At 48.4% G+C, this 18,294-nt stretch overlaps 6 protein-coding genes across 9 annotated transcripts; 2 read left to right on the top strand and 4 right to left on the bottom strand.

Annotated features, from left to right (window-relative positions):
• Positions 1–2,655: 2,655 nt before the first annotated feature.
• Positions 2,656–5,216, bottom strand: LOC108095685. Of its 2 annotated transcripts, none has more exons than XM_017196854.1 (2): positions 5,065–5,216; positions 2,656–2,997 (listed from the first exon to the last, which is right to left on the bottom strand). In XM_017196854.1, the coding sequence occupies exon 2, from the start codon at positions 2,977–2,979 to the stop codon at positions 2,725–2,727; it is 255 nt and encodes an 84-aa protein (XP_017052343.1). In that variant the 5' UTR covers positions 2,980–2,997; positions 5,065–5,216; the 3' UTR covers positions 2,656–2,724. The 2 variants fall into 2 exon arrangements, with proteins under 2 accessions (XP_017052343.1, XP_017052344.1); XM_017196855.1 differs by having other exon boundaries at positions 2,656–2,981.
• Positions 3,545–3,945, bottom strand: LOC108095684. The gene has a single exon (XM_017196853.1). The coding sequence runs from the start codon at positions 3,929–3,931 to the stop codon at positions 3,620–3,622; it is 312 nt and encodes a 103-aa protein (XP_017052342.1). The 5' UTR covers positions 3,932–3,945; the 3' UTR covers positions 3,545–3,619.
• A 1,239-nt stretch (positions 5,217–6,455) lies between the features above and the next one.
• On the bottom strand, positions 6,456–6,849 carry LOC108095654. The gene is made up of 2 exons (XM_017196819.1): positions 6,837–6,849; positions 6,456–6,772 (listed from the first exon to the last, which is right to left on the bottom strand). Exons 1-2 carry the CDS (start codon positions 6,847–6,849, stop codon positions 6,456–6,458), a joined length of 330 nt encoding a protein of 109 aa, XP_017052308.1.
• Positions 6,850–7,838: 989 nt separating this feature from the next.
• LOC108095858 (WD repeat-containing protein 20) lies at positions 7,839–12,771 on the top strand. The gene is made up of 4 exons (XM_017197156.2): positions 7,839–8,892; positions 10,025–10,213; positions 10,270–12,195; positions 12,263–12,771. The coding sequence occupies exons 1-4, from the start codon at positions 8,317–8,319 to the stop codon at positions 12,320–12,322; spliced, it is 2,751 nt and encodes a 916-aa protein (XP_017052645.1). The 5' UTR covers positions 7,839–8,316; the 3' UTR covers positions 12,323–12,771.
• Positions 12,772–13,308: 537 nt separating this feature from the next.
• On the bottom strand, positions 13,309–15,241 carry LOC108095859 (protein YIF1B-A). Of its 3 annotated transcripts, none has more exons than XM_017197160.1 (4): positions 15,114–15,241; positions 14,236–14,774; positions 13,795–14,181; positions 13,309–13,735 (listed from the first exon to the last, which is right to left on the bottom strand). In XM_017197160.1, exons 1-4 carry the CDS (start codon positions 15,133–15,135, stop codon positions 13,502–13,504), a joined length of 1,182 nt encoding a protein of 393 aa, XP_017052649.1. In that variant the 5' UTR covers positions 15,136–15,241; the 3' UTR covers positions 13,309–13,501. The 3 variants fall into 3 exon arrangements, with proteins under 3 accessions (XP_017052649.1, XP_017052647.1, XP_017052648.1); XM_017197158.1 differs by having other exon boundaries at positions 15,084–15,215; XM_017197159.1 differs by having other exon boundaries at positions 15,099–15,208.
• Positions 15,242–15,460: 219 nt separating this feature from the next.
• Positions 15,461–17,684, top strand: LOC108095988. The gene is made up of 3 exons (XM_017197333.2): positions 15,461–15,598; positions 15,657–16,688; positions 16,746–17,684. Exons 1-3 carry the CDS (start codon positions 15,529–15,531, stop codon positions 16,775–16,777), a joined length of 1,134 nt encoding a protein of 377 aa, XP_017052822.1. The 5' UTR covers positions 15,461–15,528; the 3' UTR covers positions 16,778–17,684.
• Positions 17,685–18,294: the final 610 nt, after the last annotated feature.

The raw sequence follows: 18,294 nt of genomic DNA, 5'->3' as shown, positions 1-18,294 counted from the left end.
CGCTTTTAATGTTGGCCGTAATAGAAAAAGTTTGCAGTTATTACAGTTCTTTGATAGTGTTTTCTACCCAAGGCTTATTTATTTTTGCATAGATTTTATAATTCAAGTCTACAGATGAGTTTTCCCAGTCAAATAGTTATCTTGGGAGCCACTCTCTTTGCATCTTTTGCTTTTCCATTTCTAATTAGCCCGTTTTTTTCTTGTTTTTGCATTACTTTATACTCTTGCATTCTGTTTTGAGATTGCTTTCCTTTTAGCTCCGATACCGCATTCCATTTTCCTACTCTCTTTCGGCGTGATTCGATTGCTTTGCGATTGGACACGCACATGGAGAGCCTTTCCCATTTTCCCTTTTCTTGGGTTGCTTTCTCCTCTGGGGCTGCCGCATCTGGTTACGTAAGCGAGTACCTTTTGATGGGGTAACCAGTTACCGCACGGCCCTGAAACCATCGGGTTAACCCATTACCAACATCTAGCAGAAAGCACAAAGTGATGAGCAGCTTGGCAGTTATGTAAGTTTAAATAGTGAAGATTTGAAATGCTTTGTCTTACCATAGTTGGACTTACCCACTCTATGGGTATTAAATCTTGCTTGTTTTATTATTGAATTTGTGTACTGACAAGTACTATATGGAAAAATCAACAAAGTCATACTATTGATATCATCAACACCTCATTGTCTAACAATATTTTAATTATATGGGCATAAAATATTAGCTGATTATAATATATAGTTCTTGTTTTATGGTGTTTTAATGATATATAGAATAGATTTGTTAAAGCTTTAAAGAGTGTGCTTGGATCATTAAAAATTAATTTAGAGCCGTAATTGAATGGGTTAAGCGAACCGTGTGCTTTGATCTAGGACTTGGGGCCCCGCCACTCCCATTAGGGTGGCTTTTCCTGCATTTGTTGCTGCCTCTGATGTTGCTGATGTTTCCGATGGTCCTGCCCGTAGTCCTGTTGGTCCTGGCAGTGCTAGCAGTGCTGTTCCTATTCCTGTTGTTTGCTGTCACTCGAGGACGCCGCTCTCTGGCTGGATGGCTGTCTGGATGGCTGACTGAATGGCAAGCGGAGGCCCGTTGTTGTTGCTGCCCAAGTTGTAATGGTGGGGCATCAATATCTCATTTGTATAACATATCGCAGTCAATATGAGACACGTGTATAAGTATCTAGTTTACTCTGTGGTGGTTTTGGCCCGGCTAAGTTGGGGCTTTGTGGGTGTGTCGTCGACTGGGGTCCGTTGCATGTCATTGTAATGGTATCATGCTGTAACAGATTTCTGTTTACCTTGATTTACATATGCACGGGGGAAGTGGGTTGGTTGGTTGGGTGGATACTTCGATGGATGGGGTGGCTGGATGGCTGGATGGCTGGGTGGGTGGCACACAAGCCGCAACAGTGCAAACAAACGACACTGCTGCTCACTCCAACGTCGTGGCACGTAAATAGAAAAGAAAACACTTAAGCATGCACTTAGTCTTTGCGCCTTTCACTTCGTGTCGATGGCGATGTCGATGGCTGTGTCGCTTTGGATCAGGATATATATACACACACGTACACACACATCTATCTGAAATGGGTTGTGCTTGTGTGGGTGTGAATAAGCACATGTGTGGGTGCCAGGATGCGGGCGTGTGTGTTGGCTGTGTTGTGTGCTACCAACTGCGATTTATGCAAATTTGTTTGGCTGCTGAGCCAAGCCCGGCTGTCGACTTTTTGTTAACAGTTTCTGCTCCTTCTTCCTTACTTCACTTCACTTCTTTCTTTCTTTCTTTCTGTCCTGCTAGCTGTCCTTTGTGTGCCCCTACCCCCCTCTCTCCCTCCAACTTCCTCCCCCCTTCTTACCCACTAAGCAAATAAAGTTATTTGCATGCGCAAGTAAATCGATTTGTGTATATCAAATTGTGGGGCTTCAAACAAAAAAGCGCACACACTCAAAGCCGAAAGCCAAACAGAATAACAAAAACAAAGATTACCGCTTTGCCACAGCTGCGCTGCAACGGAAAAAGAATGAATAAAATCTGGATCACACGAACCGCTTTGTATTGATTGAATACGGACACCAATTTCGCACACACACAAAAACGTTCGCTCTAAAACGTTAAATACAATTAATGAAATTCCACTGGCCGCTTTAACGGCGCTCGATTCGCAATTTAATTGGGGCACAAAACAAATTTCGGCAATTACATTAGGCGGCCGGCGAACGCGGGCGGAAATAATACCCGAAACTGCCGCAAAGCGGGCAACACATTTTGTTTGTCCATTTGAGAGCTTTCCGCTGCAGCTAATTAAAAATTATTAAAACTAGCAAGCGAAGTTAAGTCCGTGCAGCTCAGCGAGGAACCGACGGCCATGGGAAATTGCCGTCATGTCAATTTACCAAATTGCACAAACAAACAGAGGGCAAAGGGGGGGGGGGGAAATCGGGGGGATTGGAAGTGAAATGGGAGGGAATTGGTGGAGTGGACAAGGCCACTCCACACGCACACTGCGTAATTGTTGCACGTATGGCGCCCCCGAAAACAAAAGCAAATCCCCGCCAGCATCAACAAGCGAGGAGCACATCCCCCCGAAAGCGGCTTATGCCCCGCCCCCTTTCCTCCACCCCCTTTCCGCGCATCAGCCCACGCATAAATTAACCAGCACTCACCCGGGAAAAATCGGAAAGCGCTTTTTAATTATATTTTCGACAATTTGTTTCAATACATGCACGCCGTTTTATTTGCGCGGCTTTGGCTTTGTGGGCGGGTCCTGCGGTTCGGTCCACTGCCAGTCCTTCCACTTCACGCACCGCCGCTCCCGGTCGTAGTACAGCTCGTTGGCGGGGCAACGGCGCAGCTGAGCGGGCTCCGTTCCCTTTCCCTTCCCGCCGCACTGCCAGTAGGCGGTGGGGTCCCAGAAGTGACGGTAGCTCTTGTCCAACTCCTCCGGACTTCGACAGCCGGGCTCTCCGTTGTAGTCCTTTCCAGACATGGCTACAAAAGATGAGATCTGAGATGGAAATTGATGAAACTTAATGTCCATTTACAAAATAATATTGACAAAGATAAATAATATTCTATGAAGCAATTCAAGGTTATTATAAGGATTTTCCATTCTTTAAATATTTACATTTTATACCCAATACGAATCGTAAACAGTAAACATTATGATCATAAAATCGTATAGCTGCAGCAAAACAAGTGACTCAAAAATTTCCACTAGGTAGTTGCTCTACTAATCTTCAGCCTGCATTACAGCAAAAATATTTTTCTGTGCGCAGTTTTACAGCTTGTTTAACGAATTTTAGTTACTAAGCCAACTATAACAATGACTGGAAACTTTCTGCTCAGAGTTGCAGAAAAATAATTGTTTACCAAAAGATTGCCAGGGGTATCTCTTTAGAAACGAGAGACTTTGTTGCTTAGCAACAATTTGTGAATTTAAGAGATGGAACAGAGAATTCCACGAATGAATGTAAGTATAAAATTTAATTAAACACAATAAAGAGTTGAAAATTATTTTGGCTTGCCAAAAAGAATAAAAAAAAGGATACAACTTTTGTTGGTGAACTTCATATATTTTCCAAATATTTTTCAAGAATTTCAAATGTTTGGCTTCTTGTTCGGCAATCCTAGACTGCAACTGCGGGTTCACTGGGGGGCAGGACGGTGGGCGACCAGGTCCACTCGGACCAGGGAACACATCTCTTGGCGGAATCCAGCCAGGCGGAGGCGATGGGGCACTGGGCGAGGGTGGCGGGAACTCCCTGGGCGGAGCAAATCCAGTAGGCGTTCTTCAGGTAGAAGTGGGGATAGAGGGCCACCGTCAGCTCCTCTTCCGTCTGGCATCCCGGTTGACCCGTGGGCTTGCCCACAGCAGCTCCATTGGAAAGGGAGGAGCAGCCAAGGATCAGGAAAATAGCGAGCAAAGGAAGGTACTTCATCTTGAGTTTGGGGATGCTATCGTTGGACTGACCTATGCTAATTTGTGGTCCGCTTTTTATACACTCCATGAACAGCCGAAATCTTATCAAGCGGAAGTTGAGGTGCGATGCTGTGGTCGCGATAAGCTCATCTGGAATCAGCCCACCTGCCCACTCTGTTTGCCATTTCGCAGGCAGTTTATGGCGCTGTTTGTTTGCCCAATTGTTGTTTCTTCCGCTCGAGCCGCCAGCTAAGAGCTGCCCGGGTGGTTCCCACCCACATCCACAGCCACATCTAAAGCCACATCCACATCTAGGCAGTCATCCAGGCTGCTTGCATATTCATGACATCAACGGCAGCTGTAAATTATTTTGCGAGATAGCCGGCCAGGCCGCAAACAAGCGGAGGAGCAACGATGTTGCTGGCTTGGCCAGTGCCACGCTGGCTAATTAATTCAAAACACTGCCTCAAAGGCATTTTTGGGGCCCGGGCCAACAAATTTCACCTGGCTGCACGTAGGAGGGAGGGGGAGTGCCAAGTGGGAGGTGGTGGGATCGCCTTAAGCCACATTAGGTCCTGGCGCACTTGAGTAATTGCCGCAGTGCAGCGCAGCTCGCAACTCGCTGCAACTCGGGAAAAGGCCTCCTTGGTGCCCTTCTTGGCCTTTGTTGCTCGGTTGTTCGGCTGCTCGGTTGTTCGGTTGGTGCTCTTGCGGATTGGGCTTTTGTTAGTTTTGGGCCATAAATTAAATCGGGTTATTAATGTCTGCCATTAAGTGAAGCTACCGGGAGGAACGACGCTTTTCTGCCCAGCAAATCCCACTTCCTGCCGCCCTCTGTCCCTGTCGCACTGCCTTCGGTGATTTATGCTAATTCGTGTGGCATTTGTAGCATTTCCCGAGTATTTTGAGATTTTCAAAGACAAGGCCATTATTTTACCTGCACGCAGGCTGGGATTTAAGCACTGATTTAAAGTTCAGCCCACTGCGCACTAAGGCCCAATTATGTACACATTTTTTGTGCACTGTCACAAACAGTTTAAAACATACTTGCAGGGGATTTAAGAGAACCGTTCCACAAAAAGAACCCTCAATGCAATTAAATATATTGCGTATACGTCACGTACGCTAAAAATTTCATTTCACAATTTTTACCTTTTCGGAACGCTCTGCTCGGATGGCGGAAAATTCTTTTACATGCAAATATTTTGTTGTATGCCACACGCACGACGCCAAAAGCGAGAAATAAAATTTTCGATTGAATCGTATTTTTTTGCCGCTTATTGATGTGCTCGCCGGCCTGACAAAGCGTTTGACTGACAACTGTGAAATGAAATAAAATGCTCGCACCAAATGCACGGGCGAGCGCATCGAAAATAGTGCAACTTATTGCCAGAGAGTGGCGGTGGATCCGGGAAGAGGTGGCCAACTGTTGAGCTGCTGGGAAAGGATTCCCCGCCCTGACATATTGATTTATGACAAATGCATTGCCGGCGACCAAAAACCCAATTGCCCTCCTGTCCGCCCACAAAAATGGGGCGTGGCTCGTCACTCAGACGCGCTTAACTGCCGTCAGAAGCCGCACGTTAACAATTGCAGCAGTAATTGCAACTGGCTATCGCCGGATCATCGAATCGCTGCCACAAAAATACACTCTGCCTCTCGGTCATCCGGGCACTGAGAGAAAAAACAGTGTGCCGCAGATCATAATCGTATGATTCATACCAAAAGAGAAAAAAGAGATATATGACTTATCGCTCTCGCAGATCTTGCTCTTGACATTGGTAAGCCAGATAAGCCGAAAGGGGAACTCGGGGAGCTGGAGATAAACTGGCCCACAAATATTTGGCACCGCGCCGAACAAGCAAACTAATTGACACATTCACGCCGCTTCCTTTATTAGCTTTGGTTGCACTACAAAAAGCATTACTACAATATTTAGTTGTTTTTATTTGTGTCACTTCAGACACAAACAATTGATGTTAGGTTGGGTATTTTCAATCACACTGTTTTTGTCGGGATTTAATCGGCTTTGATGTTTTCTTTAAAAATTTAAATGAATCTATTGAAAAAAGAACTAAGCTGGGAGGCGTTTGTGGGTATAACATGTTTGTGAGTATAACCATAATTTAAATAACCTTTATTTATTTACTCCATAACTAATTTCCTAGCTCGCATAATTTAGGGTTAAGAGCCTTAATGTGGACAAATTTGCCATTATAATTTCTAATGGTTTATTGGCTTTTTATTTATGGATATTATTGTACAAATTGCTGAGCATGGACAACTAATAAATTAGCATGCACTTAATATTCAAATCATATGGGAAACCCATTTTAACGGAAACACGTATGAAATTGTTTTGCTGTGGATATTGAACTGCTTTTATATTGAGTGAAATAATTAACCAATAATCTTTCGAATGTCTACTATAGTCCAATTAAATAGAGGGTTTTTTGAATAGCATCGTTTATTTAGGAAAGAAACAATCATAGTCCAGTTAGGAATGCAAGTTTTCTCAACTAATAACCATTTTTTATTAGATTTTAGCAGGGCTCATATCCTGGAGGACGACTCGGTGGCTCAGTGCAAGGCTGCCAAACCCAGGCGATCCAGGGAACGCAGGCGTTGAGGTCCTGGTCGAATCCTGTGTTGGGCTGGCACTTCTTTAGCTGCGCTTCCTGGCCGATAACCGTGCAGAGCCAGAATTTGGTGGGATCCAGACAGTGTCGCTGGGCGAGGCCGAGCTCCGCCTGGTGCAGACATCCCGGCTGGTGGGTGTCGTTGCACTGCGATTGAGTTCCGGTCGGAAGGAGCAGCAGCAGCACAAGGCAGCAGGCGAGTGGCCAGAAAACTAATCGGTCTAATCGGATATAATCAGCTTTGGTCCTGTGAAGTTACACCATCGAGATTCGAGATCGACTCACCTTTCAGTCGCATGGCGTGGGTGAAAGTGGGTGGTTCGCTGGCCTGCAACGATGGTTTTTATACCACATTCTCGTGCCGTCAAGTGGCCCTTCTTATCAATCGCTCTTGATTGATTCGAGTTCGATGCGCCCCCGAGGTCGCCAGTTGTTTGCCCATCTCGGCAGCAGTCGGTACATCCCACTTGGCCAGGCTAAGCCGAAGGGGGCATTCCTAGGGTGACAACGCCAAGACAAAAGACATGTGTCCGAAACGAGATTTAGCAGGAAACTCCAATGCAATTGGCAGTGCAAAGTAACAAGAAAATGGGGCGAGCAAAAGGCGGAAAGGCAACAAAGCAGCAGCAGCAGCAGCAGCTTCATTTTCCCATTCTTCTTCTTCACTGGCCAATTTCGCAGGACATGCCAAATGCATTTCCGGCTAACACCGCACACACACAATGCCAGTTGCTGGAATAACGCAAGTCATTGCAATTGGCTTCTGGCTAACGTTGTTTATTTCTTTGGTTGCCCTTTGACAGGGCGTGGAAATAAATAATGGATAAGTTGTAAGAGCAAGATAAGTCACTGAAAAAGGAAGTCCTTTTCAAAGGAAAACATAGAATACATATTTTAATATACCTAAACAGAAAAAACTTGTATCAAGAATAATTCAAATATTCCGCCACTAGGGACAATGCTACCCATCAAAAATAATCACAACCACATCCCGGTTGGTAGCATTGGAAAACCGTGTTTTCAGATTCTGGCAACGCCAGTTCACACTAATTTTAAACAGTCTGGCAGCACACTTTATAACTGGTAGTGCCCATTACAAACTTCTTATATTTAACTTATCTCGCATATATTTTAGTGTTTATTTTAAGCAACTTTTTTCTAAGAATGTTGAAAACTTAAAAAATTCTTTTAAAACCCGCATCTTCTCTCTTTAAGTGTGACCTTTTCACGGAATTTCAAAAATCCTCGCCCCTCCCGGCCACTCTGGCGAGCCCTTGTTATTCTGTGCGGAAAAAGCGACTACCACACTCTTCAGAGTTCCAATCAGAAATTAAAAAAAATAAATTAAGTAATTTGTGCGGAATTAAAGCGAGCGTGCGGCCGATGCGATAACCGCGAGCCCCGTCACCCTCAACCCGCCGCCACCGCGCCGTGATGCAGGCAACCACCGCAGTGGCCCAAAAGCAAGGAAAACGCAGCTCCAACGGCAGAAACAACAACACGGGCGCAAGAGCCCCACGAAACTCGGTGTAGTGAAGGAATCAAATCTAATTAGAACGAGAAAAGCGCAAGCCCAACCCCACTGGCGCTTAATTAGTGGCGAAAACCGACGAATTGCGTTGGGCAGGAGGACGCGGAGTAAGAGGAGGAGCACCTGCACAGCCACCACTAGCACCACTGGGCGCCTGCCATTCGAATGGGCTGAGTGGCGGACTCGCGGAGGAGCAGCAGTAGCAGAGGAGCCATCGCCGTTGCCATTGTAGTGATGGCCAACCAACTGGACGCCAGTGTGAAGGACGACCTGAAGACGCAGTTCGTCACCCGCGAGGGCACCTACCGCCTGCTGACCCTCTCGGAGTACTCGCGGCCCAACCGAGTGGGCTACAGCAGCAACCAGAGCTCGCCGCAGGTGCGCGTCTCCATGGTGACCCTGCCCAATCCGGCGCAGGGCAAGCTGGGCTCCGAAACGGGAACGGGGGCGGGGTCACCTGTGGGCGGAGCAGGCGGAGCGAACACAACGAATGGCCCCTCACCGGCAGGCTCGCCCACGGGAGCTGGAGCAGCCACAGGATCTGGCGGGGCCACCGCAGCAATATCCAACGGAGGCGCCGGCGGGGACAGCAACTTCGGCCACAGCAATCACGTGGGCAACAGCAGCAATAGTGCTGCGAACAGCACAGTGGACGCCCGTCTCGGCGGAGGCATCTCCATGCACTCCATGATGAACGGCGGTGTCCTCGACCAGAACGGAGTGGCCACCAGCCAGGTCCTAGGCGGCGACCGAATCTGCTTCAACTTCGGCCGAGATCTCTACGTCTACTCCTTTCGCGGAGCCAAAAAGGTGAGCCAAAGAGGGTGGCGATGACAGATGCACTCGCTCATCAGCATTGCAAAGCACGTGAGGTCGGAGGAGAGGCGGCGCATCCAGCTTATCATCCCAGTCAGCGATAGGGGCTGCCGGCAATTGCACCAGCCAATTGGCAGGGGCTCGAATACCTTGCCATTTACATGCAGTGTCCCCCCAGCGGGCTTAATTTGTTCCACTTCGAGCGCTTGATGATCAATTCGCTTGTTTGGCGTTTTTATGAATGTTTATTGCGCTCGAAGGCAGTCGGCTGTGAGCGTTTTGAACTTGTCCCAACGGGCAGATTACCCTGCCTTTCACCTAGAACCCGCTTAATCAGCGGGAGGTGGCTTTAGTCCAATTAAAGGCCGAGCAAAGCAGTTGAAGCACCTGCTCATTAGCCACAATTTTAGCTAAATGCAGTCGACAGAGCATTCCCCGTTCGACTTACCCAAAAAGTCATTGCTCATCGCCTCGCTGTGTTTGCCTTTTTTCCCCTGCCCAGCAGCTGTTTCAAATTCTTTGGCATTTTGTTCATTCTGTTCAGCAACAGCTTGCGATTCTCCTTCTGTATTTGTTTTAGCTGGCTTCTGTGTTGCCATAGTTATCTGCTAGTGAAAACTTGGCAAACGCTCTTGGCCGCAGACATAGCTTTTTCCACCTGATTCCGCCAACAAGCTGCTAATTTCCATACCCCTTCCAGAACGTGTTAATTTCGGAGATTATTTCATCGCTCTGGAGGTAAACTTCCATTCCGATCTCAGGCCAAGCGGAAACATCAGGCTCTGTTTCGGTTTTCACTTTCGATTTCGTTGATTTGTAGACTGGTCCACTTGCTCTTCCCATCGCATCACCTCTGTTATACTATTTCAAATCTTATAGATGCAAAATGATGATTTCATAACGATTTCATTTTTTTATGCATGTAAAAAATGTTTTTGAACTGAGTCGTATTTATTTATACAACAAAACCTCATAAACAATCCCTTTCAGAGGGTCTCTAGTTGCAACCTCTCTACCGAAACCACTCAACTTCTAGCTTTAAATAGAAAACATAGTGCAATCCAGCACGAGCAAGATAAACAGAAACAGATGATAGTGACTGACTGACTTGTTGACTTACTTGCAGGGCACGGAGATGAGCAAGCCGATCGATAAGAAGTTCTACAAGGGCACCAATCCCAGCTGCCACGACTTCAACGCGAGCGCGGCCACGCCCACGGGCGCGCCCCTGCTGGTGGGCTTCACCACGGGCCAGATCCAGTTGGTCTCCCCGCAGGTCGGTCCCCGTGAAGTGAGGAAGCTCTTCAACGAGGAGGTGAGTGCCTTGATTTATAGCTTTCAATCCAAAGCTTATAACAATGTGCGTTTCAGCGACTGATCGACAAGACCAAAGTGACCTGCCTGAAGTGGCTGCCCAACTCACCGCACCTGTTCCTCGCCGCCCACGCCTCGGGTCACCTGTATCTGTACAACGAGGAACTGCCCTGCGCCGCCACTGCGCCCAGCTATCAGCCCTTCAAGCTGGGTGACGGCTACACGATACTCACCTGCAAGGCCAAGACCACAAGGAACCCGCTCTACAAGTGGGTCTTCAGCACCGACAACTGCTGCGTCAACGAGTTCTGCTTCTCGCCCTGCGGCTCCCACTTGGCGGTGGTCTCCCAGGACGGTTTCCTGCGCGTCTTTCACTACGACACCATGGAGCTGCTGGGCATCGCGCGCTCCTACTTCGGCGGCTTCCTGTGCGTCTGCTGGTCGCCCGACGGAAAGTACATTGTGGTGGGCGGCGAGGACGACCTGGTGACCGTGTGGTCACTGCAAGAGCGACGAGTAGTGGCCCGTGGACAGGGCCACAGATCCTGGGTCTCAGTGGTGGCCTTCGACCCCTACACCACGTCGTACACCAACTGGGATGGTGGCGACTTTAGCGACGATGAGAATCAAATGAACGAGTACTCTAATTCGCGGGAGGCACGCTTCTCCGGAGACTCCACAGCTAACGGTGGCTTCGAGGGCTTCGACCGGAACTCAACGCCCGTGCATGCATCCCGCAATCGACCCCACTCTGCCTCCTTCCGCTCGGATGCCTCCTCGGCGGATAAGCTGGCAATAAGCTACAGACTGGGCTCCGTCAGCCAGGACACGCAGATCTGCCTGTGGGACATCACGGAGGATGTGCTGCGCCATCCGCTGGCGCTGAGACAGCGGGTGAATAGCGATAGGGGCTATCTGAATGGCGGAGTGGACGAGGAAGCGGAGGCGGAGGATGACATAAAGGTGATCCGACCAGTGGCCATGTCCAGTCAAGCGGGAGGACAGCAGGCGGAATCAAGCAGCTGCAGTCCAACCAGGGAAACGGCGGGCGGTGGAGCAGGAAACGGTGCCGGTGAGCACAGCAATAGCAGTTCCAGCAAGTTCTCCACCGCCAACTGCACGATATCCTCGCAATCCTCGCCCGACGACATCGACACCGAGGCAGCCACGCCCGCCTCCACATCCTCGAATGCCGGAGCGACAGCAGCCACCTCCACCAAGCAAAACAATCGAAATCACGGCACAGGCAACTCGATCAAATTCCCCAACTGCATCAGCGCCACCAAGTCGGACAGCATCGATGGAGGAGGAGGGAGCGGGAGTGGCCAGCGGCCATCGCAATCCACCTCCGGGTACAACAGCAAGACTTCCAACAGCTCGAACAAGTCCTCCAACTCGGGCAGTGGCTTCAGCGCCTTCAACAGTCTCACGCAGCGCCTCTCGAACTTCAGCTTTCTGAGCAGTTCGGATAAAAAGGCCGCCGGCTACGAGGGCAGCCACTCGACGGCGCACCGCCAGCACCGCAAGGCGATGAGCATGCTGAAGAGCTACAACCAGCACAATCACAGTGGCGGCCACAACAACCACAGCCAGAGCAACCACAGCAGCTCCTCCAACTTCGGCCACTCGAGCACGCTGGATTCGGGAGCGGCTGGTGCCATCGGAAGCAGCTCGACGGCGCACAGCTTTGGATCCCTGAAGCTGAGCCGGTCGTCGCACCACTCCTCGCTGGCCACGGCCGCCCAGTCGTCGGGATCGGGGGCAGGAGCGGGCTCTGGCTCCGGGGTGAGCAGCTTCGATCCCATGCAGCTCATCGGCACGCCCGCCTGCCCGCGCTTCGACGAGTGCCCGCTGCTGGAGCCGCTGGTCTGCAAGAAGATCGCCCACGAGCGACTGACGGCGCTGATCTTTCGCGAGGACTGCTTCCTGACGGCGTGCCAGGATGGATTCATCTACACCTGGGCGCGGCCAGGTCATGCCACGGTAAGTTCGTGCTTATATATTTGAAATATTTTTCTTGAATATCCAATTAATAATATCCTACTCGCAGCACGCCACTCAGCACTTGTCACCTGGACAGACGGCGGCGCCCGGCGGGACGGTAATTTAGTTCAATAAAGTGGACTTGGTCAACTATCAGCGTAATCTTGTCAAGCAGCAGGAGCAGCAGAAGCAGTCGGTGATCTAGGTTAAAGCTAGGCGATTGATTTCGATAATTTATTGATAGGAGCAAGAGTTTTAAAGGTTTTTTATGTTGCGTATTTTGTATTCCAAATGTAGCCTAAATGAGTTTATGAACCATACACAGACACACACACACACACAGTACACCCGTAATATATATTATATATACGATATATAGCTATGTACAACATAACTACGATCTATACGCAGCATCAGGCAACAGAACAAAACGTAAATGTTTAATCTAAATTATTAGTTGTAAATGTATTATTTTTTTAGTACGTGGAATTTGTTGAAAACAAAGCAAAGCATGTTTATAAATATTTACTAAGTGCTAGCCTACACTACACACGATAAATAAAGCAAAAGAACGAAGAAGCGAACTGCATTAGCAAACTAAAGTAAAACAGAATCAAATAGAGGGAAAACCAGAAGCTAAGCTAGCGAATTTGTACGAGGAGAGGACGTTTTTCACATTGTGCTATGTACTGAGTTGCAGTCGAGGCCCCAAACTAACCAACGACGAACTATCTAACTATGTAAACTCACGAACTAACCTAAAGTAGGAACTGTTATCATTACTATTACTACGGATTCGTATGCCTTTTATTTTTTGATGCAAGCCGAGTGCAACGTTTTAGCATGCAGACGCAGACAACAACCGAACAAATTAGACTAAATGCAGACAGGAACCGGAAATCGGAAATCTGAAATCTGATACCCGACCCGAATCACATCAGAACATTTCATACAGGCAGACACTCTCACACATATATTTTATAACGAACCAGGAGAAACTAGCGGCAATTTGCGAAGTTAGCCAATAAGTTAACAATGAGCAGAGCAAGCAACAACAACCAACAACACGTTACAGTAAAAGAGACTAAAATTTCAATAAAATTATATAAAAAATTCGTTTTTACAGCTGGTATTTATTTATAAAATGTGTTTGTTACTAACAAAACTAGGCTTCTATTGCGCGAATCTCAGTCGACCGCCAACCACGAACTACTGAGGGGATTTAACATGCTGGAAATGACTTTTCTTCGGTTCCACAACCCGGATACCTCAAGGAGCCTGCAAATTAACCTTTCAATCAGGGTGGTTAGAAGGTCTTGGGCACCGCCAGCACTTCTGCCTCTGGCAGATACAAATGCTTGGAGAGCAGGAAGGCGAACAGCGCCTGTCCAACCACGACCATGAACAGGAAGTACAGCTTCCGCTTTTTCCCGCCACTGTAGTCGAGTTGTTGTGGATTTCCGTAGGGGTCGTAGTTGATGGCTCCACTGGGAGCTGCAGGTGAGTTATCCTGCAACAATTTAGTCCGCAGCGTGCGGAGCTGGAAAAGTGAAGATTGTTTACCTATAATCATCAAATAAGTCTCAATTTTTAACTCACCAAAAAGAAGCCGAAAGAGAAGCTGGTGTACGCCAGCGCTATATAATATCCAGACTTGAAGAACAACGTGCTGACCATCAGGCAGACCACTATATTAACGTACTTGTAGCCAGTGAAGGCCAGCAGGTCCAGCGTTTTAAGGCTGGTCTTAACATTCATTACGTACAATGCTATGGAGTAGATGACCAATTCGAAAATGCTGTATGCCATGGCGCTGGAGGCCTGGATGCCCAACTGTTCCGGCGAGAATCGCTTCTGCATGCCCAGCAGCAGACCAGCAACGATTACATATGTAATATAGCCCATGGTGGGCAGATAGAGATCCGGGGCGTTGACATCATATCGTGGTTGCACTGGGTGTTCTTGGTCGTACCTCAGAGACCAGTCCTGAAATAAATGCATGATATGATTACTGATTCATCATTAGGTTCACAATCCCACCTTGTGGACGTATGGGAAGAAGAGTAGGCGCAGCTTCCTGCCCACGTAGGCGTTGTCCACGGCAAAGTAGTACTTGAGCTTAGCCACAGGTACCCACTTCTCGAACTGGTTCTCCACCAGCTGCTTGCCCTGATCCGCCAGCCTTTGGCCGTACTCCATAGCCATGTCCTGGACGATGGGCTGCTGGAACATGGCGAACTGTGGATACTGTCCGGTTGGCAGGGGTGCGGCTCCGGACTGAGGTGCTCCCATTCCGAAAGCAGGAGGTGCCGTGGGCTGCTGAGGCGGTGCAGGTGCCCCGAAGCCATATCCTGGCTGCTGTTGTGGCGGCTGCTGCTGCGGCTGGCCGAGATTCGGGTCGAAGCCGTAGCTGTTAACCGGCGCCGGAGCAGGAGCTCCGTACATATTGGGATCCAGCATGGCTGGACCGGATGGCGGGGCCATGAAAGTTGCACCACCACCCATCATCGGAGCTGAGGGACCCATGGCGTTCACATCACTGACACGCTTCGCAGGCCTCGGGCGGCCGGTAGCTGTGGCTATTTTGGGATAGAGCAACCGAGGGTTAGTGCCGGAGGATCTTTGCAAGACAATTGGGAAAGCGGGAGAAAACAGGCATTCAAGCTACACACGCAGCACTTAACAGAAACGCAGGGCGGCACAGTAACAAGGAAAGCGGGATGCAGTGGGTGAAAGCCAGGAGCGGATCACAAAACGGGGTAACGTTCAACGTAAACAGTGCCAGCTGCGGGCGCACTCCGGATTCCGGTCGGGGCGGCGGTGGAACTTCCGGAGTGGCTGCACCGGACATCCTTCGGGTATACTTGCTTGCGTAGCCTGATCCTTACAGTTCTCCCACTTACGGTTCCGCATCATACCCGCGTTCGGATTGTAGTTCATCTTCCTGGCTCCGTGGATTGTATTCAAAATTTCGGTTTTAACACATCACCATACGATGCTAGCAATGTGACCGTTGCTCTGTATGGTGTTAATTCCAATGCTGATTTGCAAGCTGGTTACACTTTTCTGGTTGGGACCACATAAATTTCTTTAGATCTTGTGATGTTATTATAATTTAAATATAATTATGAATTTAATAATATAATATATTGTCATTTAAGTACGTTTTTTAATTAAAATAATAGTTCCGGTTCGATAGGCAAGCGCAATAATCGAACCACTCGAATATGAGAGTTGCCAGCTTTAGTTTGACTGTGACTCTCTGGCAACTTCGTGTGCTACTTTAATTTTGAGCGCATTTTTCACCGGAAAAATAAAAATAAATGTAAATAAATGGAGAACGCATTTATAAAACGGCGGTCGCTGACGCTCAGCACTCGCTTACTGCAGAAACGTCTCAGTGGTGAGTACTTATGAGGCTCTATAACAACACGAAGGCCTTAAAACGCACTTTCCCGTAGCTTCGCCACAGAGCTGCGGGCGCTCAGGAAGCGCTCACGACGTAAGTGGTTCCTTGGAGCCTCCTGGGTCCCCTAACGCCTCATCAATTGGCGGATTTACCTCCGATGTAGAGAGCACGCCACCGCACAAGCAAAAGGCCAGTCTAGACGACAGTGTGGACTTCTTGCCCCGCCTGGACATCAGTATGTCCCCCAACTGTATGTTCTCGCAGACGCTGGGCACAGAAAGTCCAGAGGTAGGGTGGCGATGGAACCAAAGCAGCAATGCCACCACTGATAGTGGCTTCGACTCGGCAGAAATAGGTAGTCTTAGCCAAAAGGAACGCCGCCGGCAGATCGCCTTCAAGGGCTGGGAGGATCGGCGCACACAACTCGACAACGAGCAGTGGCGGGCGCAGCAGATGCGGGCCAATATTCTTCTCAAGGAGCGCTGTGCCAAGCTGAACAGTCAGATGGACCAAATAGCGGTGTCGGAGCCAGAAGACTCACTTCAAACGCCAAAGATCCCTCCACCTGTAGCTGCCCGAACAAGATCCGCCTGTAAGAAGACTTCTTCAGAGCCATTGCTTCCTGAACCGGCTGCCGCTGATCCCATGGCAGACTTTCTCAACGATTCCGACTCGGATCTCTTCCTGCTGGAAGCCTCGCAGCAGATAGAATCGAAAATTGTACCCCAGGAACCTCCGAAACCAAGCACAACCACCACACCCACCAGTCATAACAAGGCGAAGCGACCCTCGTTCTACATGAAGTTTCTGGAGGACGAAAGCGAGAGCGAGGACTGGCTGAGCGCTCTGGAGGAAGCAGTGCAGCAGGCCACAATGCCCAAAAAGCCACGAACCTCGCTGCAACGTTATAAATCCATGCCCACCACCGGGGATTCCTCCAGCGGAGTGTCCACCCTGACCAATTTAATGGCCGGCAAGGGAACAAACACCTCCACAAGTGCCTCCTCATCTTCCGAACTAAAGGACACGCCCCGCATCAAGCGCCACGCCAGCTCACATGCCCTTTCCCCGGGAACATCGCATGGTAAGTGCGCAGTGAATTCCGTTCTTAAAGAGCAGCTTATCAGTTAGTTCCCTGCAGCGCGCGGCAAACTCTTTGGCAGCCGGAAATGAAACCCGATAACCACCTTCAGCTTCCCCTCAGCGACTACCGATTGTGATGAGCAAAGTTAGGTTTAAGCTTTTTCGTTTTGTTTCGATTGGCTTCCGTTGCCGTTTCCTTGACCATTTTGCATTAATGCCAGTATACGAGTGCGCTAATTGATTCATGCACCTCTTAAGCGTCTTTCTAAATGTAAATTTAAGGCTAATTAAAAATTAATTGTAATTTAAAGCAGGTCCCTCAATTGTCGCTTCGAATGTTTCTGAGCCCGTTCGGCGCATGCGACACGCCATATGCTCGGCATTATCGGGCCGGGGATGCGCCGCCCACCTGCACAGGTGGAAGCGACTGACAGTTGGCTGCGACTGGCCACGGACAGCCAGTGAGTTTTCGGCCCCCGGTTTATCTTTCATTCGCCGATGGGGCGCTCGTTGGGTGCGACGGTGTTTTAAATTAATTGAAATGTAGGCGAAGGATTTCTGTTTTGATATTCTTTCAGTGCTACCTTTGGTTATTTAGGTCAGCTCGAATTTATCCCTGCTTTAAGTTGCGTGGCAAGCAGCTTGTTAACTTGCGTAAACTAGAATTTAAATATACCCGTTGGTTGATTAACATACGTATTAACAATTAAATAGAATGTAAGGTAATTGGTTCATGAATAAATTAAAATATTAACGTTAAATAAACATAAGGAGAGTATTGCTATCCTATAAGCATAAGGAATATACTTCGTTCGCATAGATTTGAAATAAGTCTTAGTTTCTAAAGATATTTTTATTAATATTAATGCGTATAAAATAGATTAACAGGCCTTACTATTTTAGCATATGCAACCACCTTCCATAATCTGCTAATTTTATACTCACTCACAATATCATTTAATTAAAAAGAAATAAAAGCTTAAATTCTCATCGAAAACTTTCCGTTTCCCGGATAAGAGTTCATTCTCAACCAATCAAGCTGACATTATCCCACAGTCAATTTATGAAATGTCCATAAAATTCAGTTTAAAAAGTAATGAGGCGCCTGAAAAGGGATTTCCCTGGGAAGAAGAATTTACGGCAAATGAAATCAAAATATGAGAATTCCCATCTCGCACTTAAACGTGGTTGAAACAATCAAGCTGGCATAAAAAGCCGGCGAAAGTGGGCCCAGCTGTCTTCGCTTCTTGCTTGGCCTGCAGTTTAAAGGCTTGGGTTCGGAGCTCGGGGCTTTATGAACTTATTTGGGCTAAGGTCAAAGTTGAAGCCCTTTCGCAGCCATTACGCGTAAGAGGCAATTGCGCTCATGTTTATGAATAGTCGTCCCTTCGCGTTCTGCACTGTAGCTGTGGCATTCGACTCTAGTCGAATCCGGGCGAAAGTCGGCGAAAGTCAAGTATGCTTCCATATGTTGACGGAGCGCATAAACCAATGGCGAAACAGTTGCTAGCATTTAGCACTGGGTGGGGGAGTTTTGGGTGACTTTATGGCAGCGGTCGGCCAAATTGGTGACGTCTACGGTCCGCTAAAACCGCTGCAAAAGCCAG

This window comes from Drosophila ficusphila, unplaced genomic scaffold (genome assembly GCF_018152265.1).
Source record: "Drosophila ficusphila isolate 14025-0441.05 unplaced genomic scaffold, ASM1815226v1 contig_791, whole genome shotgun sequence".
In the NCBI taxonomy this organism is placed as follows: Eukaryota; Metazoa; Arthropoda; class Insecta; order Diptera; family Drosophilidae; genus Drosophila; species Drosophila ficusphila.
Note: the sequence above shows the minus strand (reverse complement) of the source record. Positions and strands in the feature narration are given on the sequence as shown.

Bases quoted from the DNA above. Each gene is read 5' to 3' on its own strand.
- LOC108095685 (XM_017196854.1), bottom strand. From the start codon at position 2,979: ATGTCTGGAAAGGACTACAACGGAGAGCCCGGCTGTCGAAGTCCGGAG.
- LOC108095684 (XM_017196853.1), bottom strand. From the start codon at position 3,931: ATGAAGTACCTTCCTTTGCTCGCTATTTTCCTGATCCTTGGCTGCTCC.
- LOC108095858 (XM_017197156.2), top strand. From the start codon at position 8,317: ATGGCCAACCAACTGGACGCCAGTGTGAAGGACGACCTGAAGACGCAG. The intron at 10,214-10,269 runs GTGAGTGCCTTG...TGTGCGTTTCAG, and splicing joins GGAAGCTCTTCAACGAGGAG to CGACTGATCGACAAGACCAA. The intron at 12,196-12,262 runs GTAAGTTCGTGC...TCCTACTCGCAG, and splicing joins CGCGGCCAGGTCATGCCACG to CACGCCACTCAGCACTTGTC.
- LOC108095859 (XM_017197158.1), bottom strand. From the start codon at position 15,135: ATGAACTACAATCCGAACGCGGGTATGATGCGGAACCGTAAGTGGGAG. The intron at 14,775-15,083 runs GTAAGGATCAGG...ATCCCAAAATAG, and splicing joins GAACCGTAAGTGGGAGAACT to CCACAGCTACCGGCCGCCCG. The intron at 13,736-13,794 runs GTGAGTTAAAAA...TCACTTTTCCAG, and splicing joins TCTCTTTCGGCTTCTTTTTG to CTCCGCACGCTGCGGACTAA.
- LOC108095988 (XM_017197333.2), top strand. From the start codon at position 15,529: ATGGAGAACGCATTTATAAAACGGCGGTCGCTGACGCTCAGCACTCGC. The intron at 15,599-15,656 runs GTGAGTACTTAT...ACTTTCCCGTAG, and splicing joins ACTGCAGAAACGTCTCAGTG to CTTCGCCACAGAGCTGCGGG. The intron at 16,689-16,745 runs GTAAGTGCGCAG...AGTTCCCTGCAG, and splicing joins TTCCCCGGGAACATCGCATG to CGCGCGGCAAACTCTTTGGC.